The sequence below is a fragment of the Puccinia triticina genome, chromosome 14A (genome assembly GCF_026914185.1).
Source record: "Puccinia triticina chromosome 14A, complete sequence".
Classification (NCBI taxonomy): domain Eukaryota; kingdom Fungi; phylum Basidiomycota; class Pucciniomycetes; order Pucciniales; family Pucciniaceae; genus Puccinia; species Puccinia triticina.
In genome coordinates, this window is record NC_070571.1 from 970,664 (window position 1) to 997,073 (window position 26,410).

General features: G+C 46.7%; 5 protein-coding genes across 5 annotated transcripts; 3 read left to right on the forward strand and 2 right to left on the reverse strand.

Moving 5' to 3' along the window:
- Positions 1–1,230: 1,230 nt before the first annotated feature.
- PtA15_14A50 (uncharacterized protein) lies at positions 1,231–2,188 on the forward strand (the record flags this gene model as incomplete). Its single annotated transcript, XM_053163219.1, has 4 exons — positions 1,231–1,290; positions 1,369–1,657; positions 1,733–1,873; positions 2,175–2,188. 4 exons carry the CDS (start codon positions 1,231–1,233, stop codon positions 2,186–2,188), a joined length of 504 nt encoding a protein of 167 aa, XP_053026724.1.
- A 734-nt stretch (positions 2,189–2,922) lies between these two features.
- On the reverse strand, positions 2,923–5,314 carry PtA15_14A51 (uncharacterized protein; the record flags this gene model as incomplete). Its single annotated transcript, XM_053163220.1, has 7 exons — positions 2,923–3,187; positions 3,277–3,428; positions 3,498–3,586; positions 3,660–3,752; positions 3,842–4,070; positions 4,164–4,736; positions 4,844–5,314. The coding sequence occupies 7 exons, from the start codon at positions 5,312–5,314 to the stop codon at positions 2,923–2,925; spliced, it is 1,872 nt and encodes a 623-aa protein (XP_053026725.1).
- A 3,795-nt stretch (positions 5,315–9,109) lies between these two features.
- On the forward strand, positions 9,110–17,199 carry PtA15_14A52 (uncharacterized protein; the record flags this gene model as incomplete). Its single annotated transcript, XM_053163221.1, has 15 exons — positions 9,110–9,233; positions 9,397–9,479; positions 9,564–9,829; positions 9,934–10,636; positions 10,706–11,065; positions 11,186–11,304; positions 11,376–11,783; positions 11,862–12,017; positions 12,094–13,923; positions 14,037–14,253; positions 14,330–15,886; positions 15,960–16,099; positions 16,177–16,311; positions 16,389–17,064; positions 17,170–17,199. The coding sequence occupies 15 exons, from the start codon at positions 9,110–9,112 to the stop codon at positions 17,197–17,199; spliced, it is 6,804 nt and encodes a 2,267-aa protein (XP_053026726.1).
- Positions 17,200–23,071: 5,872 nt separating this feature from the next.
- On the reverse strand, positions 23,072–23,378 carry PtA15_14A53 (uncharacterized protein; the record flags this gene model as incomplete). The annotated part of the gene is made up of 2 exons (XM_053163222.1): positions 23,072–23,162; positions 23,257–23,378. 2 exons carry the CDS (start codon positions 23,376–23,378, stop codon positions 23,072–23,074), a joined length of 213 nt encoding a protein of 70 aa, XP_053026727.1.
- Positions 23,379–24,717: 1,339 nt separating this feature from the next.
- PtA15_14A54 (uncharacterized protein) lies at positions 24,718–25,937 on the forward strand (the record flags this gene model as incomplete). The annotated part of the gene is made up of 4 exons (XM_053163223.1): positions 24,718–25,381; positions 25,454–25,603; positions 25,734–25,802; positions 25,879–25,937. The coding sequence occupies 4 exons, from the start codon at positions 24,718–24,720 to the stop codon at positions 25,935–25,937; spliced, it is 942 nt and encodes a 313-aa protein (XP_053026728.1).
- Positions 25,938–26,410: the final 473 nt, after the last annotated feature.

Below are 26,410 nucleotides of genomic sequence, written 5' to 3' on the forward strand. Positions count from 1 at the left end.
CCAGGGGAAGGTTTGGAGGCTTGGATCTGCTGAACCTTGAGAGCGGGGAGTTGGCGAGCAGGCTGTGCGGGTAAGATGACGATTTCGTTGAGAGCATTTGGCTGCTGAGAGCCAAGGGGATCGGGTTCGCTTGTTGACTTGCGTTGTTCGTCTTGAGACTCCGTCTGTTGATCGTCTTCATCCCCGACACTCAGGAAGCGTAGTCGTTGACACAAGTCATCGGCTAGATCTTTCTGGTTCGGCGCGTCCTCGGTGATCTGGGTCCATCCTACTGGGGGCGAGCCTGGCGGTGAAATCAGGAAGTTTTTCTCGAGACTTGGTGGCTTTAATCGATTGCTTGCTTCAGATCCTGCAGGCTCGGCGTTGGGAAGGCTCTCGGTCACTTCGATTGCTGCTGTCGGTTTGCAGTTTGACGTGAATCCTTTGGGCCCAAAATAAACTCGAATGACTGTTCTGTTAAAAAGAAAGAAAAAAGGTGAGGGGGATCAAATTTTATGAATATTGATTTCGAGAAATGAGTTTGATGCGTGGATCTAAGAAAAAAAAGCCGCGGCGGAGAAATAATATCCACCTTCTGAGTTCACCGAAGAGCTCGCTGGCTGGATGATCTCGTGCTTCATTCGGCTCCAGCAGAGAGAGAAAGAGTTCTTTGATTTCTGATTCCTCAAAGACAAAATGATCCATCTCGGCTCTGGCGGCTACCGCGGGTTGAGAATCTGAATAGACGACAAGGATTCTGGCGAGGTTAGGAAGCGGGGTCCAGGCGAGGATGTGAGCATAGCTATCGAAGTGTGAACGAAGGGCTAGTTGGAGGGTTGGATGGAAGAATATCCTGGGTAGGGATGTGATGATGATTGAGTTGGATGGGATGACTCTGGGGTTGTTTGCGTTCTGCAAGGGGAGTAGCGATTTGGCTGAGTGGATGGTACTGGCGATCATGGCTTGTTGTTTTTGCGTTGTGTCTGGTTGCAGGTGTTGGTGGTGGGTGTTGGTGGCGGGGTGTTGGTGGCGGGTTAGGGGTGAGTGGTGGCTGTGGTGAGTGCTTCAAAACCGGGAGCCCCCCGAATGACGCTTGGGTGTCCCCGGCTGCACCCCCGGAGCATCCAGTCGAAAAGCTTGGCAAGCCATGGATACACAAACACAAGAAACTTCAGCTTCGTCGCTCGGCTTTCCGATTCGTGGAGCCCACCCCTGGAGAAATCGGTACTTATTTGGACATCTGGCAGCGCGATGGCCGGCAGGTTGGCGCTCAGTCATGCCCAGAAAGTGCAAGCGGCATCGGCCTATCGAGTGAGTCCCCTCCTCCAAATAGCTAAACACAGACCCTCTGCAGGCCTGCTGCTGATGATCACAATATTTAATGTGTAGAGCTTGATCCGGTCCTCGAAATTCACCTTCGAAGCCGATCGTCAAACCTATCGAGAGTTCCTGATCCGAGCGAAAGAGCTCTTCTCGACAAAAGTGCTCAACCCAAGCTACCTCCTCTCCAGCCATCCCGATCCGAAGGAACTGCCCCCAGAAAATTCCAACTGTACGCCGCACGAGCTCGTGTTACGCGATCGGTTCGAACACGAACTCCGCGGGGTCCACGAGCTCTCGAAATATCTGACTCGGAATATCGTCCAGGGGAAGCACTCTGATGATGGACAACGATTGGGTTGGTGTTGACCGTCACTACTGCGACTGCCCAGATGGCTGAATAGTTGCTCCCTTTGGGTCTGCGCGCTCTCAGTTCTGAGGTTTACCGACAAGACAGAGGTCGGCGATAACTCGACGATCAAGAACCCGGCCCCCACGGGCTCCTTCCTCCCGTCTTCGGGATGTTGCGGAGGCTCGCATCACTCCGAGTCATCCACCCCTCCCCCACGACTTAGTCAAGCCGCACTCGAGAGGCGAGAAAAAAGGAGACTCAATAAGCTCCAGCAATCTGCTTCTTCTTCTTCTTCATCACCCTCTTGAATAAACTCTGTAATCATTTTCATCTTTTTTGTTCTTTCTCTAGATAAACATATGTCATTCATCTCCAATCAATCTCATCTATTTCGGAAATCTACTCATATCTTCCTAGCACCTGTCGTTTCGCTCGCGACCGCAAAAAAACCCCCCCGTGTTTTAGTTTAATTCATCTCGTTTTTTTAAAAGAGAAAAAAGAACTCACAATGCTTGTCAGACAGTCTTCAATACTTAGACCCTGTCTCTACGCCTCTTTAGCACATTAATGTATCACACAGGAAAACTTTCGTAGTCTTGATATAGAGCACATGCTGCTCAGTGCTCCCTACGCTCGGCTATGGGCGGTTGGCGTCGCCCAGTGAGTAAACCGAGTTGGTGGCAATGGCATGATATCTGTACGCCATCGATTTTTTATCATCAGGCCTGCAAAAGGCTTTACCAGTTTGGAATGGGCGCTTACTCCCAGGGCTTGTATGACATCAACTAACCACACAAAAAGCTTGAAAGAAATAGAGAGAAATAGACAATCGGAATAAACTCTTGAATCTACATAAATACTTGTCCGAAGCATAATCCTTTACAGGATCAGCCCTGTAAGTACTTATATGCAACTAAAAATCTAAACTTCCAGCTGAATCTGAAGGACATCTTTCAGAATATTCTCCTGTTTATTACCCACATATTGAAAACAACCGTTAGAAAACTGATGTGTGTGTGTGTATACAATACAATCTATTTCTCTCAAAATACAAACGCAAAAAAATCTTGTCAATAACAAAGTGGAAAATGATGATGTAGAGAAGGAGGGAAAGAGAGATGATGATGATCATGAAGACGGCCGTGTGAAAACGTGAATCTTGCTTTGCTTGAGGTGGTGGAAACAGAACCAACAAAATATATGAGTGCATATTATATAAATATTGTATTCGAGCTTACAATATATCGACAAAAGAAAGGGGAGGAAGATGTCTATTGACCCGGTAGGGGCAAACTAGCGGGCTGATTACGGGAGTTAGGGGAAGAGTTCGGGGGGTAAGCGGGCCAAGCAGGATTGAGTTCAGACCTATGATTGCCGTCACCCAGAGGGGCCGAGGTGGGATTATGGGCAGGGGATGAGTGAGGCTGTGGGTGTCGAGAAGATTCGGGTTGGTGAGACGGATGGGCCGTCGGGTTGTTCGGCGGGGCTGCAGTGCTCGATGCATGAGCTGCTAGTTGCTCGGCGGAGTAAGCATACCTGTTCCAAAATGTAAGCAAGTTAGTACTGTTCTCATGTTTCTGGGGCTTGATTCTTTGTGATGGATTTCTGTTCTTCAGACCGCTAACCAGTTTCCATCTGATGCTAAGTAATACCGACTGGTATCGATTCCTTCAGGGGGGGCTACGTCTCGAGGCGGGTACTGGTGATTGGGAGACGCCAGCGGCCCAGCCGGTCGCTGATAATGCTGATTTGGTAGGGCTTGAACGGGGTAAGAAGCCTAGAGTGCACAACGGCCTTAGAGAACTTCTTTTGGTCGTAACATCGATCATTGACCAGTTTTACTCACCTGCTCGTAAGAATAAGTAACTTGCGGATACGGTCCTTGCGAACCATACAGGTTGTTTGGATTCGGCTGTGTGAAGGCTTCCGCTCCAACTGTGCGATCGGATTTGCAATAGATGAGCAACTACTCTGTGGTCTGGGTGATGCAGCGGAATGAGCTATGTACCTCCTGGGTGATGGACCGCCAAACTTTGTTCAATCATCGCATCATACGTCGTCTTGGCTTTCATGAATTTGGAGTTGATTTGTAATAACTCAGCTGGTCCAGGCGGGACAAAATCAAAATTATCAGACTGTCAGTGAGTCAGCTGAGACAAGGCGTGAGTGAGAGAGAAGCGCTCAAGAGACCTTTCTTCTGAGTGTATTTTTCGATCAGTCGAACGATTTTGGGTCGCATTGATAGTGTTCGTTGATAGAGCTCTGATAGCTCATCGTTGTCAGCCAGATTGTCCCGCTGGGCATCCAAATTGTTCATCATCTGTAACAGCCGATCGATTTCGCACGCCTGGGCAAATACGGCAGCCTCTGCTTCCGCCTCTCTGGTGAGCGCTTCTGGGGATGGGTCTGGGATAGTTTCCTGAATGATAATGAGCCAGAAATAAGCGATTTATAATTAGGTTGGCGACTCTCCCTTTCTGATATAATGATAGAAGGAAAGATTGAAACCCACTATATAATTCACTGGGAATATACCGATCTGTCCACGCAATTCACCCTTCCACCAATCTTTGTAGACTGAGTCAATTACTCGGATGATATCACCCTCCTTGAATGACAATTCTCCTTCTTCGTTCGGCTCGAAGTCGTACAATGCTTTGACCTTTTTCGGTGCTGGCCTGCCCTTGGTACGTACCGGGTGGAGTTCGGCGCCAGTGGGTGGGCCAAGGGGGATGTTATCTGGGTCTGGATGAGAGTTTTGAAGAGACATCTGGGCCATAGCGTCGACTGGAGGTTGATGAGGATGATGATGAGTGCCGGGGGGCGGTTGTGAGCCTGTCCGGTGCGTCGAGGAGGGGTTGGATGCCGAATCTGGGCCGGTATGGCCACTTGCCAGGGGCGGGTTTCCGAATCGCGCCTGAGATGAGGAGGGGATATGCCCAGTTGGACCGATAGTCGACTGTGCGTCGAGCGTACTCGCTGGGAATTTTCCAACGCCTGCCATGTTCATCCATTCTGCCTCACGTTCTGATTCGGCCAAGGCTCGCTGGAGTTCCTCCTCCTCTCGTTTCAACAGTTCATCCGGCTAAGAAAAAGAAGAAGGGAAAAAACAGGTAGTGGCCAAATTTAGTTTCCGCGGGAAAACAAGGTGTATCGTGATGTGTGATTGAGAAGGAGGTTGTATGTGCTTACTGGGTGGGTGGCTGTTGGTAGTTCCTCTTCGTGTTGGTGGCCTTTCTCCTTAAGTTCCTCGACAGTTTCTTCGACGAGGCCGAGATGAGGTTTGCCATGGAAGTCGTCGACCCATGACTTCAAACACTGCAGGATTCTCTTCTGCACCTTCTCATGTGTATAGCGATCGAGGACGAGGCCTGACAAGACTTTCATAAACGCCCTACTCGAGACTTCCTTGTGCAAGTTTTCGTTGGTGTTTTTGACGAGGGATTCGGTGAGGGTCAGACAGAAGAGCTGGACGTTCGCATTCCGGTGTTGGAGCCGCTTCTGGATCGACGCAATACAATCTCTGGGGCCGGTCGGGCTGGTATCTGTGAGTACCTTGTCGCAGACTTGGATGAACAGCGACCAGTTCTCCGAGGTTTGAGCCTCGTCTGTGGCCTTGAGGACGACCTCATCGTATGGGTTGGGTGGTGTGCCGCGGAACATTCGAGGGTAAGGAGATGATAGTTTTCTGAGTTTCGGGTGGATGTGTGATGTCGTGGTTCTTGGTTGATGATGGTCAACAGGAGTGGATCAGTCAGCCGGGCGGTGCTCTCTGCCTGATCGGCGTCCTGGGACAGTCCTCACGACCCAACACCCCCCTGCCATCAGTGGGGTTCACATTCAAATTTTATAAAACTTTGCAGTCAGTTTTCACACATTTATGAACAACATATGAGTAGCTTGGAAAGCTGGGATGTACATACCAGGTTTCTTTGGAAAATGAAACAAATTGGGGTATGTATCTGAAAACTGGTTTTGGAATTTGCTAAATTTGTGAACCTGGCTACAGTAGGCTACAAGTAGGACCCTGGCAACCCCCTATAAAGCACCAAAATGGAATTTCCCGGCCAAATTGCAAAATGGTACGCACGGAAAATGTGTGAATGGCCTTTTTTGCCATTAAGGGTAGGCACCTCAATTGTATAAAATTTTCCTCAGAGAATGGAGGGCAGCAACCAGAAATGTATGAATGTACCAGTTTAGGTAGTTTACCCAGGATCCCTGAAGCTATGAGAAATGGCTAGCTGCAAAAAAAAAAGGCTTTGCGCCCCCGTCCGCAAAAATAATGGTAGGCATGAAAAATGTATGAAAATTTGGAAATCCTCTGAGGGTACGCACAAAACATGTATGAATGGGCTCTGCAAATGTATGAATTTTTGCAAATTTCCAGATTTTTGGTGCCGTCCATTTCTAGGGGGTTGCCAGGGTCCTGCTACAGTTCTCCTATGTATGTAAATCAAAAGGCAGTGATGAGGGCCTGTACCATAGGGCATGAAAATTGAAATTTTCCAAATTTATCTTGCTAAATAATTCCTAGATCCAAAACTGAACATCACCTAAATGCAGCACTGAGCCTAAAAGTGAAGAATTTCAACAGCTAAACCCTTCTTTTGCTTTCAATTTTTGTGTGGAGGACAATCAAAGTAGCAATTTTGCAAAATTGAAGCCCATGGTACAGGCCCAGAGGTCTTGCAACCTTCAAACACCGGCTTTGCATTTCTCAAATCATCAACCAACTGTCACTTCAGAGACAAGCTGGCATCAATCATTGTCAAGAATCAATTTCAAGTTGGTTGATTGCATCCCAGGTTAAATAGGACTGCTTCAACCAACCCAATTGTGCTAGCAGTGTTTTATTTAAGGGCTTAGAAAAACAACTCCCAAACAACTCAAAAATTTGGGTGTACAATGGAGGGACAATATGTTGACCAGTAGTTGACATCCACCAGGACCTTTTTTTGTCCAAATACGGTGGAATTTTAGGAGCTGCTGAACCAAGTTTCACCATTTTTTATTCTTATTTTCAGATGTGGATTTTGGGAGTTTCCCAGCCAAAAGTCCCTTCAAAAAAACAAGGGGTTATGACATTTGGTGCCCTCTGTTAGAACCAAAGCCCGCCATCAAAGGGAATATGTGTTCCCTTCAATGATCAGTTTTAGTTACACTGACCACCTCAAAACAGATTGAGTAACGTTTTTCCTAATGGAATGTACAAATAAAAACGCGGATCTCATCCATCCCAGAGTTCAGTAAGCTACTGCTGATTGGGGTTGCAATGGCCTGGCTCACCTTGGATTTTTAATGCTGTTTTTGTCACCTTTATCATCAGAACTATGGAAGTGTTTCAGTTTGTTCAGATTCTTCCAATATCACTTTTTCTGATGGTTGAAAAAAAGTTCAACATTTGTGATAAAATGTGTCAAAAATAGTGTCAAAGTCAGCAACATGAGTCGAACCTTATACACTCCCAATCAGAAGTTTCAAGACATGAGACAACCTTTTGCTCGCCTCTGGACAGAGGTGGACAGATATCAAATCGATCAGAGCTAGGGACTATTGTTTTGGGTGATATGATGCGGGAGCGGGTCGAGTAACTTCGAGTAGATTGCAGAGATGGCCCGCCGAGTCGGACAGGGACTTGAGTGAGCATTTTGGTTACTGACTTGCTTGTTGCTGGGGTCTCTTCTATTTATGTATTGTTTTGCTCGCTTGCTTCACGCGGTTGTATACACCAAACGACGCAAAGACAAGTATACATGGAATATGATGAACGGCGGTGGAACTGTGCCCCAACCAGTCCAGCCTTCAGCATGAAGGCAAGAGTTCAGAACTTCAGGTTCTTGGAGTTTGGATGTTTACACGGTTGTTGACTCGAGAGGTTCCCACCGGGTTTGAGCTTCCGTGAGCTCCGCGGATCTCTTTCCCTCTGCCGGCCAGCTGGCGTACCTTTAATCCTAGGCCCGCTTGGCAAGGTTTCCATGAGGTTCTTTGGCTTCGACGCTTCCAAAGAGACCACCAACACACGATTTCAATGGATACAGCCCACCCCAAAGTACAACATACCGCTGTATGCCATCAGTCTTTCACCGAACGTTACGAGCTTGATGTGTATTTATTATAATGTATTTATCGTTTTCCATCCTTTTCCATCCAAGAAAAAGACTGGGTCCGATGCCTTGGATCAAGAGTAAAGACAAATGTTTAAGTTGGGTTTATGCCCCAGCCACCCCAATCAATTTCTTTATGTAAATATTGATAAAGCCATAGACCCTGTGAATTTCTTCGAAAACTCGCAGCAGGGTAAATCCATAACTATTTCCTTCTACCATCGTCACCAGCTCAACCCAGCTGAACACCCAAGTCATCAATCCATACACCCTTCCACGAAAAAAAAAACACTCTTGAAGGTTATGTATGTCCTGACCCATTCCGACAACGCTATCTTCGTCCCCTCTTCACTTGGCTAGGGTACATCAACAGCCCCTTTTGTTTGCAGATCTATCTACATATATATCCATCGTCAGCTAATTTTCCTGGTTTCCGTTGATTATTTATATTTCAAATTGCCCTCCAACTTCCCTGTTCCGCTCTTCTCTCTACCTAATCTTTCTATCTCGCCGCTGATAACTCTCCTCCCTAATCCCTAAACCCTTTCACCCCACAAAAAGCCACATAACATCAAGTAGAAAGGCTAGGCGTCCAGTCACACTTTGCAGAACAGGAGTTTGAACAAAACCTCTTGAGCTTATCTCATCCGATCCTACCTTGAATACCCGCGTTTCCCTGATCAGCATCCCAGTCCCTAAACAAACTTGAGAGGGATTGCGCTGAAGGCCAAAACAATCGAAACGAGGAGGACATCAGTAACTCGATCGCGTTGGATCCAAAGGGTCTTTTTTGTCTTCTTGTTCTTCATCGTACATAAACCAACCAAGGGCCCCCACAACGTGAGTAGGCTTGCTACCGTTTGATTTTTCCAAATCTCGGTGGCTCTCCCCTTTTTCTCTTCGACCATCAGGAGTCAGAGAACTCGTTGCGCTTCCAGTATCAGATCTTTTGTGCGGACTTAGCAACAAGCAGGAGGGAAGAATGACACAAAAAAGTGACACCTTCCCGATTGCCTTTGGCTTCCCAACGCCTCATTCTAAAGGAAAAGAAATAATAACCTGCACGGAAAGCAGGAGACCCACACCGTTTTCCCCCCTTAAACTTCCGCTCACGATCGTAATCGAATGCTAACTCGATATTAATTCTGCAATCCTTTTCATGATTCCAACTCTCCTCAGTAGTAATCCCCAACCGCTAGGGAAAAGAGGAATCAAGTACACCATAGGGGTCATTATCAATCACGCGCTTGTTTGGTTGTTCTCAAATTTTTCATTGCTTTATCTAGGTTTTCTTATCTTCAAGTATCTACTCTCTCACTTGGTTCTCAATCAAGAAGATCAAAAAGGGAAAATGCCCTACACTTCCGATCGCCCAGAAGATTTCAGCAATCTTGCGAACGGCCTCAGCGGTATCAATTCCAACCATGAGGAACTCGAATTCAAGCAAGACCACTCCAAAGTTCAAGAGTTTATCGGTTAGTATGCTTTTTTTTTGTTTGCTTCAGAAATAAGCCTTTCCTCCTCTCCTTTCCTGCCTCTTCTCCGAAACCTATCCCATCATATTCTGCGTTTTGGGAGATTAGTTTTATTTTGGACTAACACATTGACCTATCAACTGTCTTCCACTATAACACTCAGGTGGGAACGCCATAGATATTGCTGCTCCTTCGCCTGTGACAGATTTCGTTCGAAGAAAGGGTGGTCATACCGTCATCACTAAGGTAAGTTGTTCGATCTCTTCAAGACCCAACCAGCGTAGCACTTTGAAACTAAAAAGCGACTCTCTCCGATTCCCGCTTTCATAGATCTTGATCGCCAACAACGGTATTGCAGCCGTCAAAGAAATCCGATCAGTTCGAAAATGGGCCTACGAAACGTTTGGCCGGGAAAGGGTCATCGACTTCGTGGTCATGGCTACCCCTGAAGATTTGAAGGTCAATGCTGATTACATTCGAATGGCCGATCGATACGTCGAAGTGCCCGGTGGTTCCAACAACAACAATTACGCCAACGTTGATGTTATCGTTGATGTTGCGGAACGTGCAGGTGTCCATGCTGTTTGGGCCGGATGGTGGGTGCTATTTTCACTCCCCTTTTCCTATTCTCCCCCGAAAGTATTATTTTGACAGCTTGATTGTTAACTGATTTATTCTCGACGATTGTGCCATGATTCAGGGGACATGCCTCTGAGAACCCAAGACTCCCGGACGCCTTGGCGGCTTCGAAACAAAAAATCATTTTCATCGGTCCTCCTGGCTCAGCTATGCGATCCTTAGGTGACAAGATCTCCTCGACGATCGTTGCCCAATCCGCCCAGGTTCCCACAATGGCATGGTCCGGTTCATCACTCTCGGAAACCGAAACTTCTCCTCAAGGTTATCTCACTGTTGCCGACGAAGTCTACAAAAAAGCATGCGTGACTGATGTCGAAGTCGGTTTGAGGATGGCGGAAGAAATTGGATATCCCGTGATGATCAAGGCTTCTGAAGGTGGCGGTGGCAAAGGTATCCGAAAAGTGGAGAAAGCCGAGAATTTCACCATGTCCTTCAACGCGGTTCTCGGTGAGGTCCCCGGCTCACCCATTTTCATCATGAAGCTCGCTGGCGCCGCCCGTCATTTGGAGGTCCAGGTCTTGGCCGATCAGTACGGCAATGCGATTAGTCTGTTCGGGCGTGACTGCTCTGTTCAACGTCGTCACCAGAAGATCATCGAGGAGGCTCCCGTGACCATCGCTCGCCCAGAAACCTTTGAAAAGATGGAAAAGGCCGCTGTTAGACTTGCCAAGCTGGTTGGTTATGTCTCGGCAGGCACGACTGAGTTTCTTTATGAAGCCTCAACCGATCGTTTCTACTTTCTAGAACTTAATCCCCGACTTCAGGTCAGAAATACTTCTCACGATCTATCTTTCACGCTTCTGCTTTCTGACATTTCTCGAAATACTCCCTAGGTTGAGCATCCTACCACCGAAATGGTATCCGGTGTCAATCTCCCTGCCGCCCAACTCCAAATCGCCATGGGAATCCCACTTCATCAAATCCGGGACATCCGGACTCTTTACGGCACAAACCCCCACGGAAACTCGCAAATCGACTTTGATTTCAACTTGCCGCAATCATCAGATACCCAGCGGAAACCCATGCCGAAGGGACATGTCGTTGCTGTCCGAATCACTGCTGAAAATCCTGACCAAGGATTCAAGCCGTCCTCTGGTACTCTCCAGGAGTTGAACTTCAGAAGTAGTACCAACGTTTGGGGTTATTTTTCCGTGGGAACAGCCGGTGGTCTTCATGAGTTTGCAGATTCCCAAGTAAGTGTTTTCCTATAGGGGTTCTGCCTTGCTCTATAGTCAGCAGCTCCCAGACAGAATCCAGAGTCACTTAATTCTAATCATCGCGACGATCATCCACAATGACTTGTTTTTGAACAGTTCGGTCATATTTTTGCGTACGGTGCTGATCGTAGCGAAAGTCGAAAGGCCATGATCGTGGCGCTTAAAGAGTTGTCTATCCGTGGAGATTTCCGAACAACTGTCGAATATCTGATCAAGTGAGTATGCCCTTCAGTAGCGATTTGTGCAACATCGCTCATTCCTTGTTTTTGCGCGACTTCTTTCTCAGGCTGCTCGAGACCGAGGCATTCGAGTCGAATACGATTACCACAGGCTGGCTCGATACCCTTATCTCGGCCAATATGACTGCCGAGCGGCCGGACAACACCCTCGCTGTGATCTGTGGAGCTGTGACCAAAGCTCACTTACAGGCTGTAGCCGCGTGTGATGAGTACAAGCGAATCCTCGACAAAGGTCAGGTCCCCGACAAGAACTTGTTGAGGACAGCGTTCACTCTGGATTTCATCTACGAGAACATCAAGTACCAAGTTCTTGCAACCCGGTCTGCCGCCGGTCTCTACACCCTGTTCTGTAACGGTGGAAAGGTCAGCGTCGGATTGCGCACGTTAGCTGATGGTGGCTTACTCGTATTGCTCGATGGCCGCTCTCACACTGTTTACTGGCGTGAAGAGGTTGGGTCAGTGCTCCTTGGGAACTGATCAATCAGCAGTATAGACTTCACTTACCTGTCTTTCATCGATGTCCGATTGTGTAGTGCTCTTCGTCTGATGGTCAATTCCAAGACGTGTTTGATCGAGCAAGAAAGCGATCCAACCCAATTGAGGTCGCCCAGCCCCGGTAAATTGGTGAGATTTTTGGTCGAGAGCGGCGCCCATGTTAAAGCGGGTCAAGCTTACGCTGAAATCGAAGTGTAAGCTCAATAAAACATTTTTCTGTTGCGTGTGAGTGAGCACGTTCCTGACTTGGCAACTACCCCACGGCAACAGCATGAAAATGTACATGCCCTTGTTAGCTTCTGAAGATGGCGTACCACAATTTGTCAAACAGCCTGGAACGAGTCTAGAAGCCGGTGACATATTGGGCGTATTGACTTTGGATGACCCCAGCCGTGTCAAACATGCCCAACCTTTCGCAGGCCAATTGCCACCGATGGGACTACCCAGTATCGTTGGCTCCAAGCCCCACCAGCAGTACGACAGTCTTCTGAAGATTCTTTACGACATCCTTGATGGCTACGACAACGTCTCCGTTATGCAAAGTACGCTGAAAGAACTCATGGTAGTCCTCCAAGATCCCGAGCTCCCTTACGGACGTGCGACCGCCATTCTGTCCACACTGTCGGGCAGAATGCCTGCAAAACTTGAAGCATCTATCCGAACAACGTTAGAAGCTGCTCACAGCAAGGGCTCTGAATTCCCATCCCCTCGCTTGAGGAAAGTAATCGACTCGTTCTTGGATGACGGAGTCCGCCCGCAAGATCGCCAAACCGTTCTCAATACTTTAGCCCCGTTGTCGGATGTGATTAACCGATTTAAGGGTGGTCTTAAGTCGCATGGCTATTTGACTCTGTCTGAGCTGATGGGAGCTTACCACAGCGTCGAGAGCATCTTCAGCTCCAACCAGGAGGACGACATCATACTGCAACTCAGGGATCAAAATAGAGACTCGTTGGACGAAGTTGTTAGATTGGTTTTGTCACACTCTAAGTGCAGCTCCAAGAACCAATTGATTCTTGCTGTCCTAGATATCGTGAGCAAGACCGCTTCCCAAGCAGCAGTCGAAACGACTTTCCACGATAGTTTGAGCCAATTGGCTCAGTTGGATTCCAAGGCTGCTTCCAAAGTTGCTCTTAAGGCCAAGGAGGTCTTGATCCACTGCCAGCTACCCTCGCTGGAAGAAAGATTAGGACAAATGGAATCGATTCTCAAGACCTCTCTCCAACCAACCGTTTACGGTGAGGCCAACCGTGGCCAGCCTCAACCTTCATATGACGTCCTTCGTGAACTCGTCGACTCCAAATACACCGTCTTTGATGTACTGCCGACCTTTTACGACCATTCGGATCCGTGGGTAGCCTTAGCCGCCTTGGAAGTCTACGTTCGCCGCGCCTACCGATCCTACTCAATCGTCAATTTTGAATACGAAGAAGGGGATGTTAATGAGAATGAGCCGGTTATGGTTTCGTGGTTGTTCCGAATTCGCAAAGGGGCTTCACCACCTTCGACCCCCCGCAAAGGACTGACAGGCCGTTTGGCCTCGTTCTCAGACCTCACCTATGTTGTCAAGCAATTGCAAGATGAACCAATGCGATCAGGCGTCATGTTTAGCATCAAGAACCTCGAAGATCTCGATAAATTCATGCCGAACGTACTCATGAAGTTCCCGGATGTTCAACCAAAGCTACTCAATCCGGACCCCGAAGGAGAACCTCATCACAACGTGCTCAACATTGCATACAGGCTGGATGACTTGAAGTCCGACCAAACAGATGCTGAGTGGCATGTCAAGTTTCAAAACGTGTGCGAGAAGTTTGACCAAGGTTTGACCAAACGTGGAGTTACCAGAGTGACTTTCAAAATTTGTCGAAAGGAACAATACCCATCATACTTCACCCTCAGGAAGGACGCCGAAACTAAGAACTGGGAAGAAGTAGTTGCCATCAGAGACATCGAGCCTGCCTTAGCATTCCAATTGGAATTATCGCGATTGTCTAATTTTCACGTTACTCCTTGCCCTACTGAAAATAGGCAGATTCACATTTACTATGCCGAAGGTAAAGAAAACTCGGCCGATTCGAGATTTTTTGTGAGAACCATGTCAGTTTTTTTCTCTTCCATTATTTGTCTCTTGCAACACATGAACTGCATTTGCGTGATGATCAAACAAGCTGACTCGCGGGTCCATTTCATCGCTTGATGTTGTCTTACAGTGTTCGACCTGGACGCATCAAAGGCTCGATCAAAGTGGCCGATTATCTGGTGGCTGAAGCGGAAAGACTGTTGAATGATGCCCTCAACGCGTTAGAAGTCGTTTCAGCAACTAGAAGGGGCGTGGATGTCAATCATGTGACCTTGAACTTCGTCTATGGAATCCCGATCGGTTTTGAAGAGCTCCAAGCGGCCTTGGCTGGGTTCCTTGAGCGACATGTCAGTTCATTCTTCGCGCACCTGTTAACATTTCCTTTGGTCTATACTAACAACGCCCGACACTCCTATGTAACAGGGTAAACGCTTGTGGAGGTTGCGTGTCACTGCTGCTGAAGTCCGTCTGGTCATTGAAGATGAAAGTGGCTCCCCTCAAGCTATCCGAGTGATGATCGATAACTTGTCCGGGTTCGTCGTCAAATTCGAAGCGTACAAGGAAGTCACGACTGAAAAAGGCAAAACGATCTTGAAGTCCATCGGCCCGGTTGGTGCTTACCACCTCCAACCTGTCAATTTCCCTTACCCAACAAAGGAATGGCTTCAACCTAAACGATTCAAGGCTCACGTAGTTGGAACAACGTACTGCTACGACTTCCCCGATCTATTCAGACAAGCAGCCCGTCGCGAATGGAAGCGTCGAACCGAAGAGATTCCTTTCCTGAAGCCACCAGCTGATCCTCTCGTCGCCACCGAGCTTGTCCAAGACGAATACGGAACTCCCCAGGAAGTGTCGAGACCTCCAGGTAGGAACACAGTTGGAATGGTTGCCTGGATGTTTGTTATCAAAACCCCTCAGTTCCCCAACGGTAGACGAATGATCGTGATTGCCAACGATATTACCTTCAAGATCGGATCGTTTGGTCCAGCCGAAGACGACTTTTTCTACCGGGTAACTGAGCTTGCCCAGAAGCTAGGTGTTCCACGTATCTACCTTTCCGCTAACTCTGGTGCTAGACTGGGAATTGCGGATGAAGTCACCGATCAGTTCTGTGCCGCTTGGAACGAGCCTGAGAATCCAAGTAAGGGATTTAAATTCCTCTACCTAACTCAAGATTCCGTCAAGAGACTCAAGGAGAAGGGTGAAGAAAATGTGGTGACTGAAGAGGTTGAGTATGAGGGTCAACTTGTCCATCAGATCAAAGCTGTCATTGGCTCACAGGACGGTCTCGGAGTCGAATCCTTGCGGGGTTCCGGTTTGATTGCCGGTGGCACCTCCCGTGCATACAACGATATTTTCACAATCACCCTCGTTACCGCTCGGTCGGTGGGAATAGGTGCATACCTGGTTCGATTGGGACAACGCGCTGTTCAGGTCGAAGGCCAGCCGATTATCCTCACCGGAGCCAGCGCCTTGAACAAAGTTCTAGGCAGAGAAGTTTACTCTTCGAACTTGCAACTCGGCGGAACTCAAATTATGCACAGAAATGGAGTCTCTCACCTAACGGCCAGTAACGACCTCGAAGGTGTTTCTCACATTTTGGACTGGATGTCATACATCCCCGAATGCCGTGGTGGACCGTTGCCAATCACAAGCGCTAAGGATTCTTGGGACCGGGCTATCGACTATGTTCCCATCAAAGGTTCCTATGATCCCAGGTGGTTCCTTGCCGGCAAAGAGGAAATCGCCGAAGACGCCGGGACCGGTGAATCCCGCTTCCTCTCCGGATTCTTTGACAAAGGATCGTTCCAAGAGACCCTATCTGGATGGGCTCAGACCGTTGTTGTCGGTCGAGCACGACTGGGTGGGATTCCGATGGGCTGTATTGCCGTCGAAACCCGTACAATCGAAAAAGTCATACCGGCCGACCCAGCCAACCCTTCATCTGTTGAACAAAAAATTATGGAGGCTGGCCAGGTTAGTCATCGAGTCTCATCAATCGCTCCGTGAACTGCCTGAAACTGATCTCGTACATTAATATTCCTCATAGGTTTGGTACCCTAACTCATCACATAAAACAGCCCAGGCCATCGAGGACTTCAACCGAGAAGAACTGCCTCTCATTATCTTTGCCAACTGGCGTGGATTTTCTGGTGGTCAACAGGATATGTTTGATGAAGTTTTGAAACGGTCAGTATCAAAATTGCTGGGTTATTTTCAAATTTCGACAGGATTGAAGACTAATTACCCGTTTTCTTATTATTCAGCGGGTCTATGATTGTGGATGGATTATCAAGCTACAAACAGCCAGTGTTTGTTTACATCATCCCCAATGGTGAACTTCGTGGAGGAGCATGGGTTGTATTAGATCCTTCCATTAACCCTAGTGGAATGATGGAAATGTAAGTCTCGAATTTCGCAAACAGAAAAGTGCCGATGAATGATCCATGTCTGATTTCTTAATTGTACGACTGACCAGGTACGCCGACAAGACTTCTCGTGCTGGTGTACTGGAGCCGGAAGGTATCGTGGAGATCAAATTCAGAAAGGCTAAAATCCTGGAGATGATGAATCGCTTGGATCCCCGATATGCCGAGCTGAAGATCGCCACTTCCGACATGTCCAAAAGCTTGGAGGAACTGAGCGCGATCAAGAACGAATTGGCCGCCCGTGAAAAACAGTTGAGCGGAACATACACGGCCATGGCGCTCCAATTTGCAGACCTACACGACCGAACCGAGCGAATGAAAGCTAAGGGTACGATCCGAGAGGCTTTAGACTGGAGCGAAAGTCGAAGATACTTTTACTGGAGACTCAGGAGAAGGTTGCTCGAGGAAGAGATCCTGAAGAAACTTGACAAGGCCGAACGGAGCTCACCATCAGTCGTTGACCGAGCTTCGAAGCGGGTGGAAAGGATGAAGATCATCGAAGAACGGTTCCTCCATGATCTGAGCTTGGAAGAAATCCAAACCAATGATCAAGCAGTTTGCTCGAAGATCGAGGAGAGGACTAAACTCGTAGACGCCTTGATCACTGAGACTGAGAGCGCTAGTTTGGAAAATCAAATCCAGGGCCTGATCAACACCAAATCGAACTTGGTCTTCGAGTCGATTAAGAAAGTATTTGGTGACCGATTGAGCTCGGATGAGATCTCGGTATGTTCCTCCATTTCATGCATTGTTTCTTTTGAGTATACAGTTTCAAGAGTCCGAACTCTTATTGACGCACTCATTTTTGCTATTCGGTTGGTTTGGCATTAGGTTCTATCTAAACTCAGCAATAATAGTTGAACAAAGAAAACCTACTAATGAGAAAAAATCAAACGTTTCCGGCCGTCAAGTTGTAATTGTTCAAAAATAAACCCAAAAAAGATAATTTTGGTAACCTTGTAGTCTTCTAGAATGTAGGTTGTTGTCTCGCGCTCTGATTGTTGGTGTGATTAGGATGGCCAATCCTGAACGACCTGTTGCACACAGACGACTTCTTGTTTATTATTATATATTGCTGCTCCATCTCACTTATGATTTTCTTCTTGATTACTACTCTTGCAAAAATTCGCAATGAATTTCTCTTGTTGCTCTATTTTTTCAAAGGAGCTCGCGAACCTTGAATCTGAGGATAAGCCACATAACCTTGTTTTTAAGACGATATGGTTCGTGAAATTTCGGCTGCCCACCAGCCATCCGTTGCACAAAGATCAAGTACAGCTGTAAGGTTCGAAAGTATCGACAACTTGTAGCAGCACGCTTCGATTAGTAGCTTCCCCATCAAAAGATCAATCGGCATTATAACCAGACCGAAGCAAGTAAAGCATTGACTCAACAAAAAAAGGCTCTCATGACTCTGGCCGGGCTCGAACCGACGACAACATGCGTACGTGTGCACAATACAGTGTTAAGCATGTGCTCTACCAACTGAGCTACAGTGCCTGGCGATTACGTGAGCGGCTGCGTTTGCCCTGTATAAATCCTGTAATATGCTAAATGCTGCACCCAAACAAGCTGGTATTTGATTTTATTCTTTCACTAGGCAAGGGTGAAACTGCTGCGCTGCGCTGGAAAGCAGTGGTCCAATTGCTGCGCTAACACTGAATATCACCGGAAAAAAGTTTGGAGGACGCTAAATCAGCGGCCATTCAGCGGTAAACCGCTGCGCTAAAACTGTTTTCATCAGAAAACCGCTAAAAATAGCGGCAGCGCAGCAGAAAAACCGCTGAATGGCCACTGACCGCTTTTTCAGCGTCAGCACACTGATTTTGCTGCACCCCAACATGGTGATATGGACAATGTGAGCTTTATGAGTATCAGCTGAGCCAGGCCAGAGAAAAAGATGGAAATCAGCTTGGACAGGACCAGAGCTGAAAATCAGCTAGGCTAGGGCCAAAGCTGAGCAATAGCTGAGCCACGGCCAAGGCTGAGCATCAGCTGTTCCAGGGCCAAAGATGATCATCAGGTGGTTGGTGCTAAAGCTGAGCATCAGCTGGGCCAGGGCAAAAACTGAGCATCAGCTGAGCCGGGGTAAAAGCTGAGCATGATCAGCTGGGCCAGGGCCAAAGCTGAGCATCATCTGGTTTTGTCACATTGAGGCCCCGTTTGGCGCCGACATAATCGGTGAAATAATCACGGGTGAAATAAAACGTGACATTTTGATTATTTCACCCGAAATAAGATGTAATTGAATGTATCTCTGGCATTTGTCAGCACATCGGTATAAACCCAGCCAGCCAACCACCCACCTCTCGATCAACCAAGAAAGCAAATGGACAAACTCGCCCTCCACTCGATGACCACCCACCCGGTCATTGAGTGGCTATAGCCAATGACCCACTTCACCCACTCAATGACCCAGTTGGTCATTGAGTGGATGTATTGTAGTCCACCCAATGAACAGGACGGTTTGAGTGGACTTATATCCACTCAATGGCCCGGTCGGTCATCGAGTGGAGTATGTTCCACTCAACGACTGACCGGGTCACTGAGTGGATACCTACTCCACTTGATGACCAACCGGGCCATTGAGTGGAGTATTTATCCACTCAATGACCAACCAGGCTATTGAGTGGATAAGTCCATTCAATGACCCGGTTGGTCATTGAGGGTCATCGAGCAAGTGGAGTGTTATATCCACTCAATGACCAACCGGGCCATTGAGTGGATATATAAGTCCACTCATTGAGTGGATACATCGAGCTAGTGGAGTATTGTATGATGTATCCACTCAATGAGGTCAATAATCAAGGTTGGGACTTGCAAGGGTGGGTCTGATTTTGCTGCCGATATATTGGCATGTAGGAACTGTAATTACAAATTATTCCATGTTTTGAATATGTCGGTTTGCCAAACGCCATCGGCATTTTACTGATATAATCATGAAATATTTGTGAAATATATCACTGATTATATCGGTGCCAAACGGGGCCTGAGTGCTTTGATCCTGACACCTGTAATGTGAGCGCTAGATGTGCTGGTGGAGAGGAGCAGCATTGGAGCAGTGTTGGAGCTGAAAACAAAGCTATGTCATGTCACTTGCCATCAAATGACTGCTTTTTTTTCCTGGTGGTAGTTGGCCCCTAGTGATTTTGATGTTTTATTTAGCTGTGATATACAGCTGCTAAACCATGCTAGTGCTAAATTACAGCTAATTAGATGTAATTTGTAGATAAAATTACATGTTTTTCTAGATTTATGTTGGCTGCAATTGTAATATATTTTATACTACAATATAGTTTAGTATAGGGCCCCCCAAAACACACTAATTTAGTGCTAATTACACTAAAGGTAATTTATTATTTGCAATGTTGGCTGAAGCCTAAGGGCTTGCTTATGCAGGAGTTTTTTCAATTCTATGCAGGTAGACTCTAGAGCTAAGAGCAGTCAAACCATCTATGAAAATCATTTTCAAGGCAACATGGAACCCCCTAATGGCTTGATTGAGCTGGGTGCTCTCACTGTTTTTCACTGTTGAAAATTCAATTTCAATCAATTTTCACCACAATTTATGACCAATTTTTAGTCCATATCCAAGGATTTATATATATCACTTCAAACTTGATATTCAAGAACCATTGGAACCATCAGAATAAATGTGTATCAGGGTGCAAAACCTTTTAGCTATATTATAATTTATTTGTTGGAGCAGTTTTGACTTACCTGAAATGAATTATGACATCATATGACACTGCCACTGGTACAACTTTCAGCAAAATTGAAGCTGGGGGGCTCAACATCAAGTAGCTGGAATTTTTCATGTTTTCATTCCAAACAAATTCATGACTAAATTGGATATCAAGCCAACAATTTCCTTATCCAAGTAGTTGACTTGTTCACCATTTATGCAAAAGTTACTAATTTCATATTGGACCAAAATGAAACAGATGCATCATAATAATGTTAGAAAGAAGACTCCCTCTCACAGGAAAACCACAAAGAGTCTGTTTAGATGCCTTTTTGCCATTTGGGTTGCCTTCCCAGGTTTGAACACCAGGAAAAAAAATAGTCACTTGATGACAAGTGACATCATGCTAGCTCCAGCGGGCTACCCACCATCTACCCACCATCTACCCACCATCTACCCATCATCTACCCACCATCTACCCACCATCTAACCAGTTTAAGAATTTCCACAGGAGATCCTCAGTTTTTGCTGGGCACCACTGATCCCCATTTCTGGTCAGCTGATACTCAGCTTTAGCTCCCAGCTTATGCTCAGCTTTGGTGCCCAGCACATGCTCAGCTTTGTTGCCCAGATCAGAACCAGTCCTGGCCCAGCTTATTTTCAGCTTTATTCCAGTCATGGCTCAGCTTAGACTCAGATTAGGACTATCATTGGCCCAGCCAATGCTCAGCTTTGGACCAGTATTGGCTCAGCTGATTTTCAGCTTTGGATAAATCTCGGCCCAGCCAATGCTCAGATTCTGAGTCTGACCACTCCTGTAACAGCTTATGCTCATCTGTGGACCAGCCTTGGCTCAGCTGATGCTCAGCTGTGGACCAACCTTGGCTAAGAAAATGCTCAGCTGTGGACCAGCCTTGGCTCAGGTGATATTAATCTTTTGAATAGTCTCAATAAATCTGATACTCAGCTTTGGAACAGCCTTGGCTCAGCCAATGCTCAGCTTTGTACCAGCATTGGCTCAGCCAATGCTCAGCTTTTGAAAATTTTTGGCCCAGCTGGTGTTAATCTTTGGAACAGTATTGTCCCAGCTGATCCTAAGCTCTGCACAAGCCTTTTCCAAGATGATGCTCAGCTTTGGACCATTGTTGGCTAAGCTGATGCTCAGATTTGGAATATTCTTGGTCCAGCTGACACTTGGATTTGTTTCAGGCTTGGAATATCCAATGCTCAGTTGTGGCCCAGGCTCAGCCAATGCTCAGCTTTGGCCCAGGCTCAGTCAATGCCTACTGCTCAGCTTATGATGAGCATCAGCTGTTCCTGGGAAAAAAATTAGGATCAGCTGACTGTGCCACATTGAGTGCTCTGGTGCAGTCCTGCAAGCTCTACAAGTGCTGGTGGAGCAGACTTGGAGCAGCGCTGGAGTAGCTCTGGAGCAGAAACCAAAGCTGCATCATGTCACTTGCCATCAAGTGACTATTTTTTTTTCCTGGTGGAATCTGCAATTCCCAGGGGCACCCAGATTGCATCAATCTAATCTCAGTTTCTATGGTTGAGCTAGCAATACACACATAAAATTATGCAGTTAGGCTGTTCAAAGTTGACTTGCATAAAATCATAACACCATAAAATCATGAATTTCCAAGCTGAAAAACTATGTACTACCCAAACACTCAAAGTAGAGCAATTAACAGTTTAACATTAAGCGGACCGCCGCGCCCACCAACAAAAAAAATGGCAGCATTTCTCCCTTCCCCCACCCAAAAAAAAAATACAGGTCCCAATGCACCTGGATTGCTTGGCTCTTTAAGCAATTGGCGCCGAGCAAGAGCCAAGCGATGACCAGCAATCATTGACTCGCTGCCTCCTTTTATACTTTTCCCCTATACTTCAATTCAAGCCGGACTCTGTTATTTAATTTCCTTTTCCCCTCCCACCTTCGCCCACATCCCCCTCCCCTTTTTCTTCCATTTTCATCTTTCCACATGCAATCAATCACTCGAAAACGGTTACCTAAGGTTCTTTTCAGAACTCTTAAAATCACCCCGAGTCATTTCCCTAGCCCTTCTCCAGGCTGACACCTTTTCCAGCGTGCCTCCAAATCTTCCCGGACGCAATTGATCCCACAAAAATGGGAAATTGAGTTTCTTTTCAGAAGTTTCATCAACACCCTCTGCGCACCTATCCGACCCGCTCTATGAAATCCAACTCCGGTGATCTGCGTACTCTGGTTGGAGGAGGATGCCACCTTGGCATACCATAAAGGCAACATTTTAGGAAGTGTCTTAAATTAATGGTGAATGAATTTACACCAGCGATCACAGGGCGGCGTAGCCGCCCTTAAACGCTAGTATTTTTAAAATAGGACATAAAAACTTTTCACTTGAAATCTTAATGCTTTTATAGTTTTATGTATTGAAAATTTTATGATTTCAAGGGACCATAGACGCCAATTTTTTCAAATTAAGTTATTAACATGTAATTTCAATTTTCCAAAAATGGTGTGACAAGTGTTGCTCATTATGAAGATGATCACCACTGCTTTCAGCAATAATGTGCTTGTGAATTTCATATTTTGCAGAAATTGAAATTGAAATTGAAATCCAAAGTTGGAATTTGTTGGTATGGTACAGGCCCTAAGTGTATGATATACTCAGGAATCATTTTGATCATCTCAAACAATCCCATGAATTTTTGTCTACTTATGGATTCACATATATACACATGCTATTTTTATGATCCAATCTTACTCTTGCTGAGTTTTATATTAAAGAAGATCTGGCCCAAAAAAGAAACATTCATTTCTTGGTAACATTGTGATAAGGCATTGATATTGATGAGTTAAAACCAAGTGGCAATAAATGGATTTAAATTGAACAAGTAGCCACATGAATTTTGTTTCCCAATAAGATCAGGACAGTCCAGCCAAATAAAAGGCCCTGTTTGGACTCAACAGACCCTGGTGTTTTATTTTCAGAGAGAAAGAAAGTAGATGCATGTCAGAAATTAATTTTTTTGGGCAATGCAAGCCCATTAGGCTTCCCAGACTGCTCACCTATGGAAGAAGCTGTCACTTCTACATTGTGGTGGCGCTCGACGTTCTAAGGGGGCTTTCGAATCTAGACTTCTTGCTTTCAATTGACTGATAATTGTGAATCAAGAATGCCAAAAAAACATCAAGTTAATTCTTTGTGTTTAGTTGGCTGTATTGGTAGTTGAATGCAGCATAAACAGACCTTGGACACTCCTCTGGCGTTGCGCGTTTCGCAAGTGAGGCAAAATCCAGGGCGGTAGAATGACCGAGCAGCCCAAGTGAGAAGACGATAGCAACAAGTAGATGTACTAAAGACTTAGCCATGACGAGTTAGTTGTCAAAAGATAGGTCGGTTGTCTAAGTAAAGGGGATTCGGAAAAGTGGATTCAACAGAGCGTAGGTGATGAAGGGTTATAAGGTGTTCCGGGACGAATGGCTTTTTATCAGTCATCAGACTGGTGCCGCGGTGGATGTGGAATGTGCCGTCCAAAGCCTCTCAGTCAATCAAGCATCAAACGATGTATAGTTCCTTTTTTACAACTCATGCAGCTTGTATCACAACAGAATTGTATAGCTATGAGCAAACCTTTGAGCCTTCGAGCCGGAGTTAAAGTACGTGTGAGCTACCTCGATGAGTAAAAGATGAACTCCTCGCTGTGAGCTCTAGCGATTGTTGTGCGGGGAATATTGGATTCGTCAGTCCTGGTGTGCGGATAGAAGGGGCGAAGACGGGACGGCCTGACAGGCACCTGATGCGGCGTAACATGCCGCTGGTCATGTATGTACTATTGTTCTTATCGCAAGGTTTCAGCGCTTGGATTTATTGACTCTTACGCCGACACTGACACAGGGACCGACTAGCACCCGAGAGTGATGAAACGAGCCTCCAAATCTGGTGGCAGCGATATAGCATACATATAGAAAGTTTTCCGGCAAGAGGGGACCGGCTGATGATCTGACTCCGCAGAGCCTATGAGACCTTGACACATAACCTTGGAAAGTGATCGTCTCAGGGTTGGTCAGGAAATAGTTGGAGATACATTCCACGTAAAGCCTATAGAGGTGATAACTGCGATGCTGAGGCTTCTTGTATGACGCAAGGTAGCAGCGGAGCCACATGGGCGAGACGAAGTCTGCGAGAATCAAGATGTAAAGGAGAGTAAACAAGTTTTGAAGAAAACCAATCCAAGGGCCCTCCCAAATGTGACTGTCTTTTCTTCTCCGTTATGTGTCCTCATCATCAACAGTAACCGGACAGACATTAAGCTATCCGGCCTGCTCTGCGCGCCGTCCGGATATCCACTTTTAAATTTGTTTCTCTGTTTCTGCCAAAAACAGTGAAGGCTAAGCCCATGAGTGAATTCTCTAGTCTTTATGCTTCCCGTCGAGAATGTCCGAGCATGATCCATAATTTTACAAATCCATTTCGGGTTGTTTATGACACAAGTTCATCTTGGAGCTGCCTATGTAGCTCTCCCTGCGGCTTGCCGGAGCCGGCCTGTCACTCGGCTGTCACTGATTGGCCACAACAGCTGACATGCCGAGAATGAGGTGAACAAAACCCCACTGATCGACATCCAACTCTCGGAGGAAAGCTTTGCAGTTGGATAGCAGTCGATCACAGTCACCTAGCAAAACAACAAGGGACGAACGCCGATAGAGGATGTCGGTTCAATCAACTGGGCGGCATCTAAACCTACTCCATCAGACCCTAGCCGGCTGTCCGAGTCCTCTGCGAGCTGTTCTACGGACGAAACCACCGACCCCCCGTTACAGTTCGACGTTGGCGCCAAAGGACTCAGAGAAGAGCGCTCCGACCACTCCATCACGGGCCGAAAGAAAATTCCAGGTCGACATCTCCCTCTTCTCGCCCCTACTCGACCCACATCCATCGGAAACCGGACCGTACCATGAAATCTTCTTCGGATCAAAGCCACCGTTCATCCCGATCCCAGACGAAATCGTTCGCCAATCACTCGGAGAACGGGGGAACTCAGCGACGATCGAATGCTTATTGCCATACTCACTAGACGAACGCGATCTGAGGAAACTCATGAAATTCACCCTGGTCACCAAGCGAGTCGTCAACCAAACCGGCAAGGGTAAGATCCCGAGCATGTATACCTTAGTCGTCGTCGGTAATGGGAAAGGCTTGGTAGGCTGTGGGGAGGGGAAGAGTGAAAGAATGGGCGATGCGGCTGCTGCGGCTACCAAACATGCCATCAAGAACTTGGCTCCCGTCAATGTGTTTGAAGGAAGAACGATCCACTCAGAACTCAGGTCGAAATTTCATGCTACCGAGATCGTCATGAGACCGCGTCCGCCTGGTCAGTCTTCCACTCTTCTAGAGCTCTCGGTTGTCAAAGGGCAATGTCTGATCAATCGTGTCCATACTTAAGGCTTCGGACTAAGGTGCAGCCCATTCATACATCAGGTTGCCAAAGCCGCTGGAATTTCCGATCTCAGCGCTAAGGTCACCCGAAGTAACAATCCGATGAACGTGATCAAGATGGCACTGATGATGCTCCAATCTGGAGGAGCACCCGTTGGTGGGTATTTTCTCCGACCCGACCCCCTCTTCTTCCAGCTCCCGCTCCTCTTTTCTTTCCTACGTCCTGCTTTTCTTTTAGAGAGGATATGAAGAGTCACACGGATCTCATTTTTGTATTTATCCTGTAGGCATGGGCGATGGGTTTGGTGGAAAGGGCAAAAGATTGGAAAAAGGAATCGGTATGCGAACGGGTGAAGGTGGGCAACTACTACTCTTTATCCGGCTTGTTTATCATGTACAATACTAACTATGTTGTGTGTTCTTGATGTTTAGAGCTCGCCCTGATGCGCGGTCGGCGCTGTCAACCGTGGTCTATTGAAGACATAGATTGATTGATTGCCCTTTTTTGTTCCCTATTTTTTTAAGAAAAGCAAAACCCAGTAGAGAATTCCAAGATTTACATATCTGGATGAAATGACTTGTGCAAATATGAATCGTGACCTTGGGTAAGAGTGAACAAGGCGAGATGGGCGAAAAAGACCCAACGAGAGATCATGCTAGCTCTCAATGAACGTGAGGTGCATATTGCCTTTGCGGAGTATCTCTGAAACAAGAGGATTGAAAGACATGAATGAAAAATGTTCAATGCTTTTTTCATTTATGTATTGTAACCTCTCCTGTTTGCTCAAGATCTTTTCCTTTGTCTATCACTCACTGGAATTTCAGCTGCACAAAATGTGCTCATTTGAAGGCCAGAAAAGGTGTAAGTGGGTAAGATTCTCAACAAGTCAGAAGATTGTGGTAAATAGATATTTCCAAAAAAAAAAAATCACTGGAACACACGACTTTTTGCTCAGATTTTTTA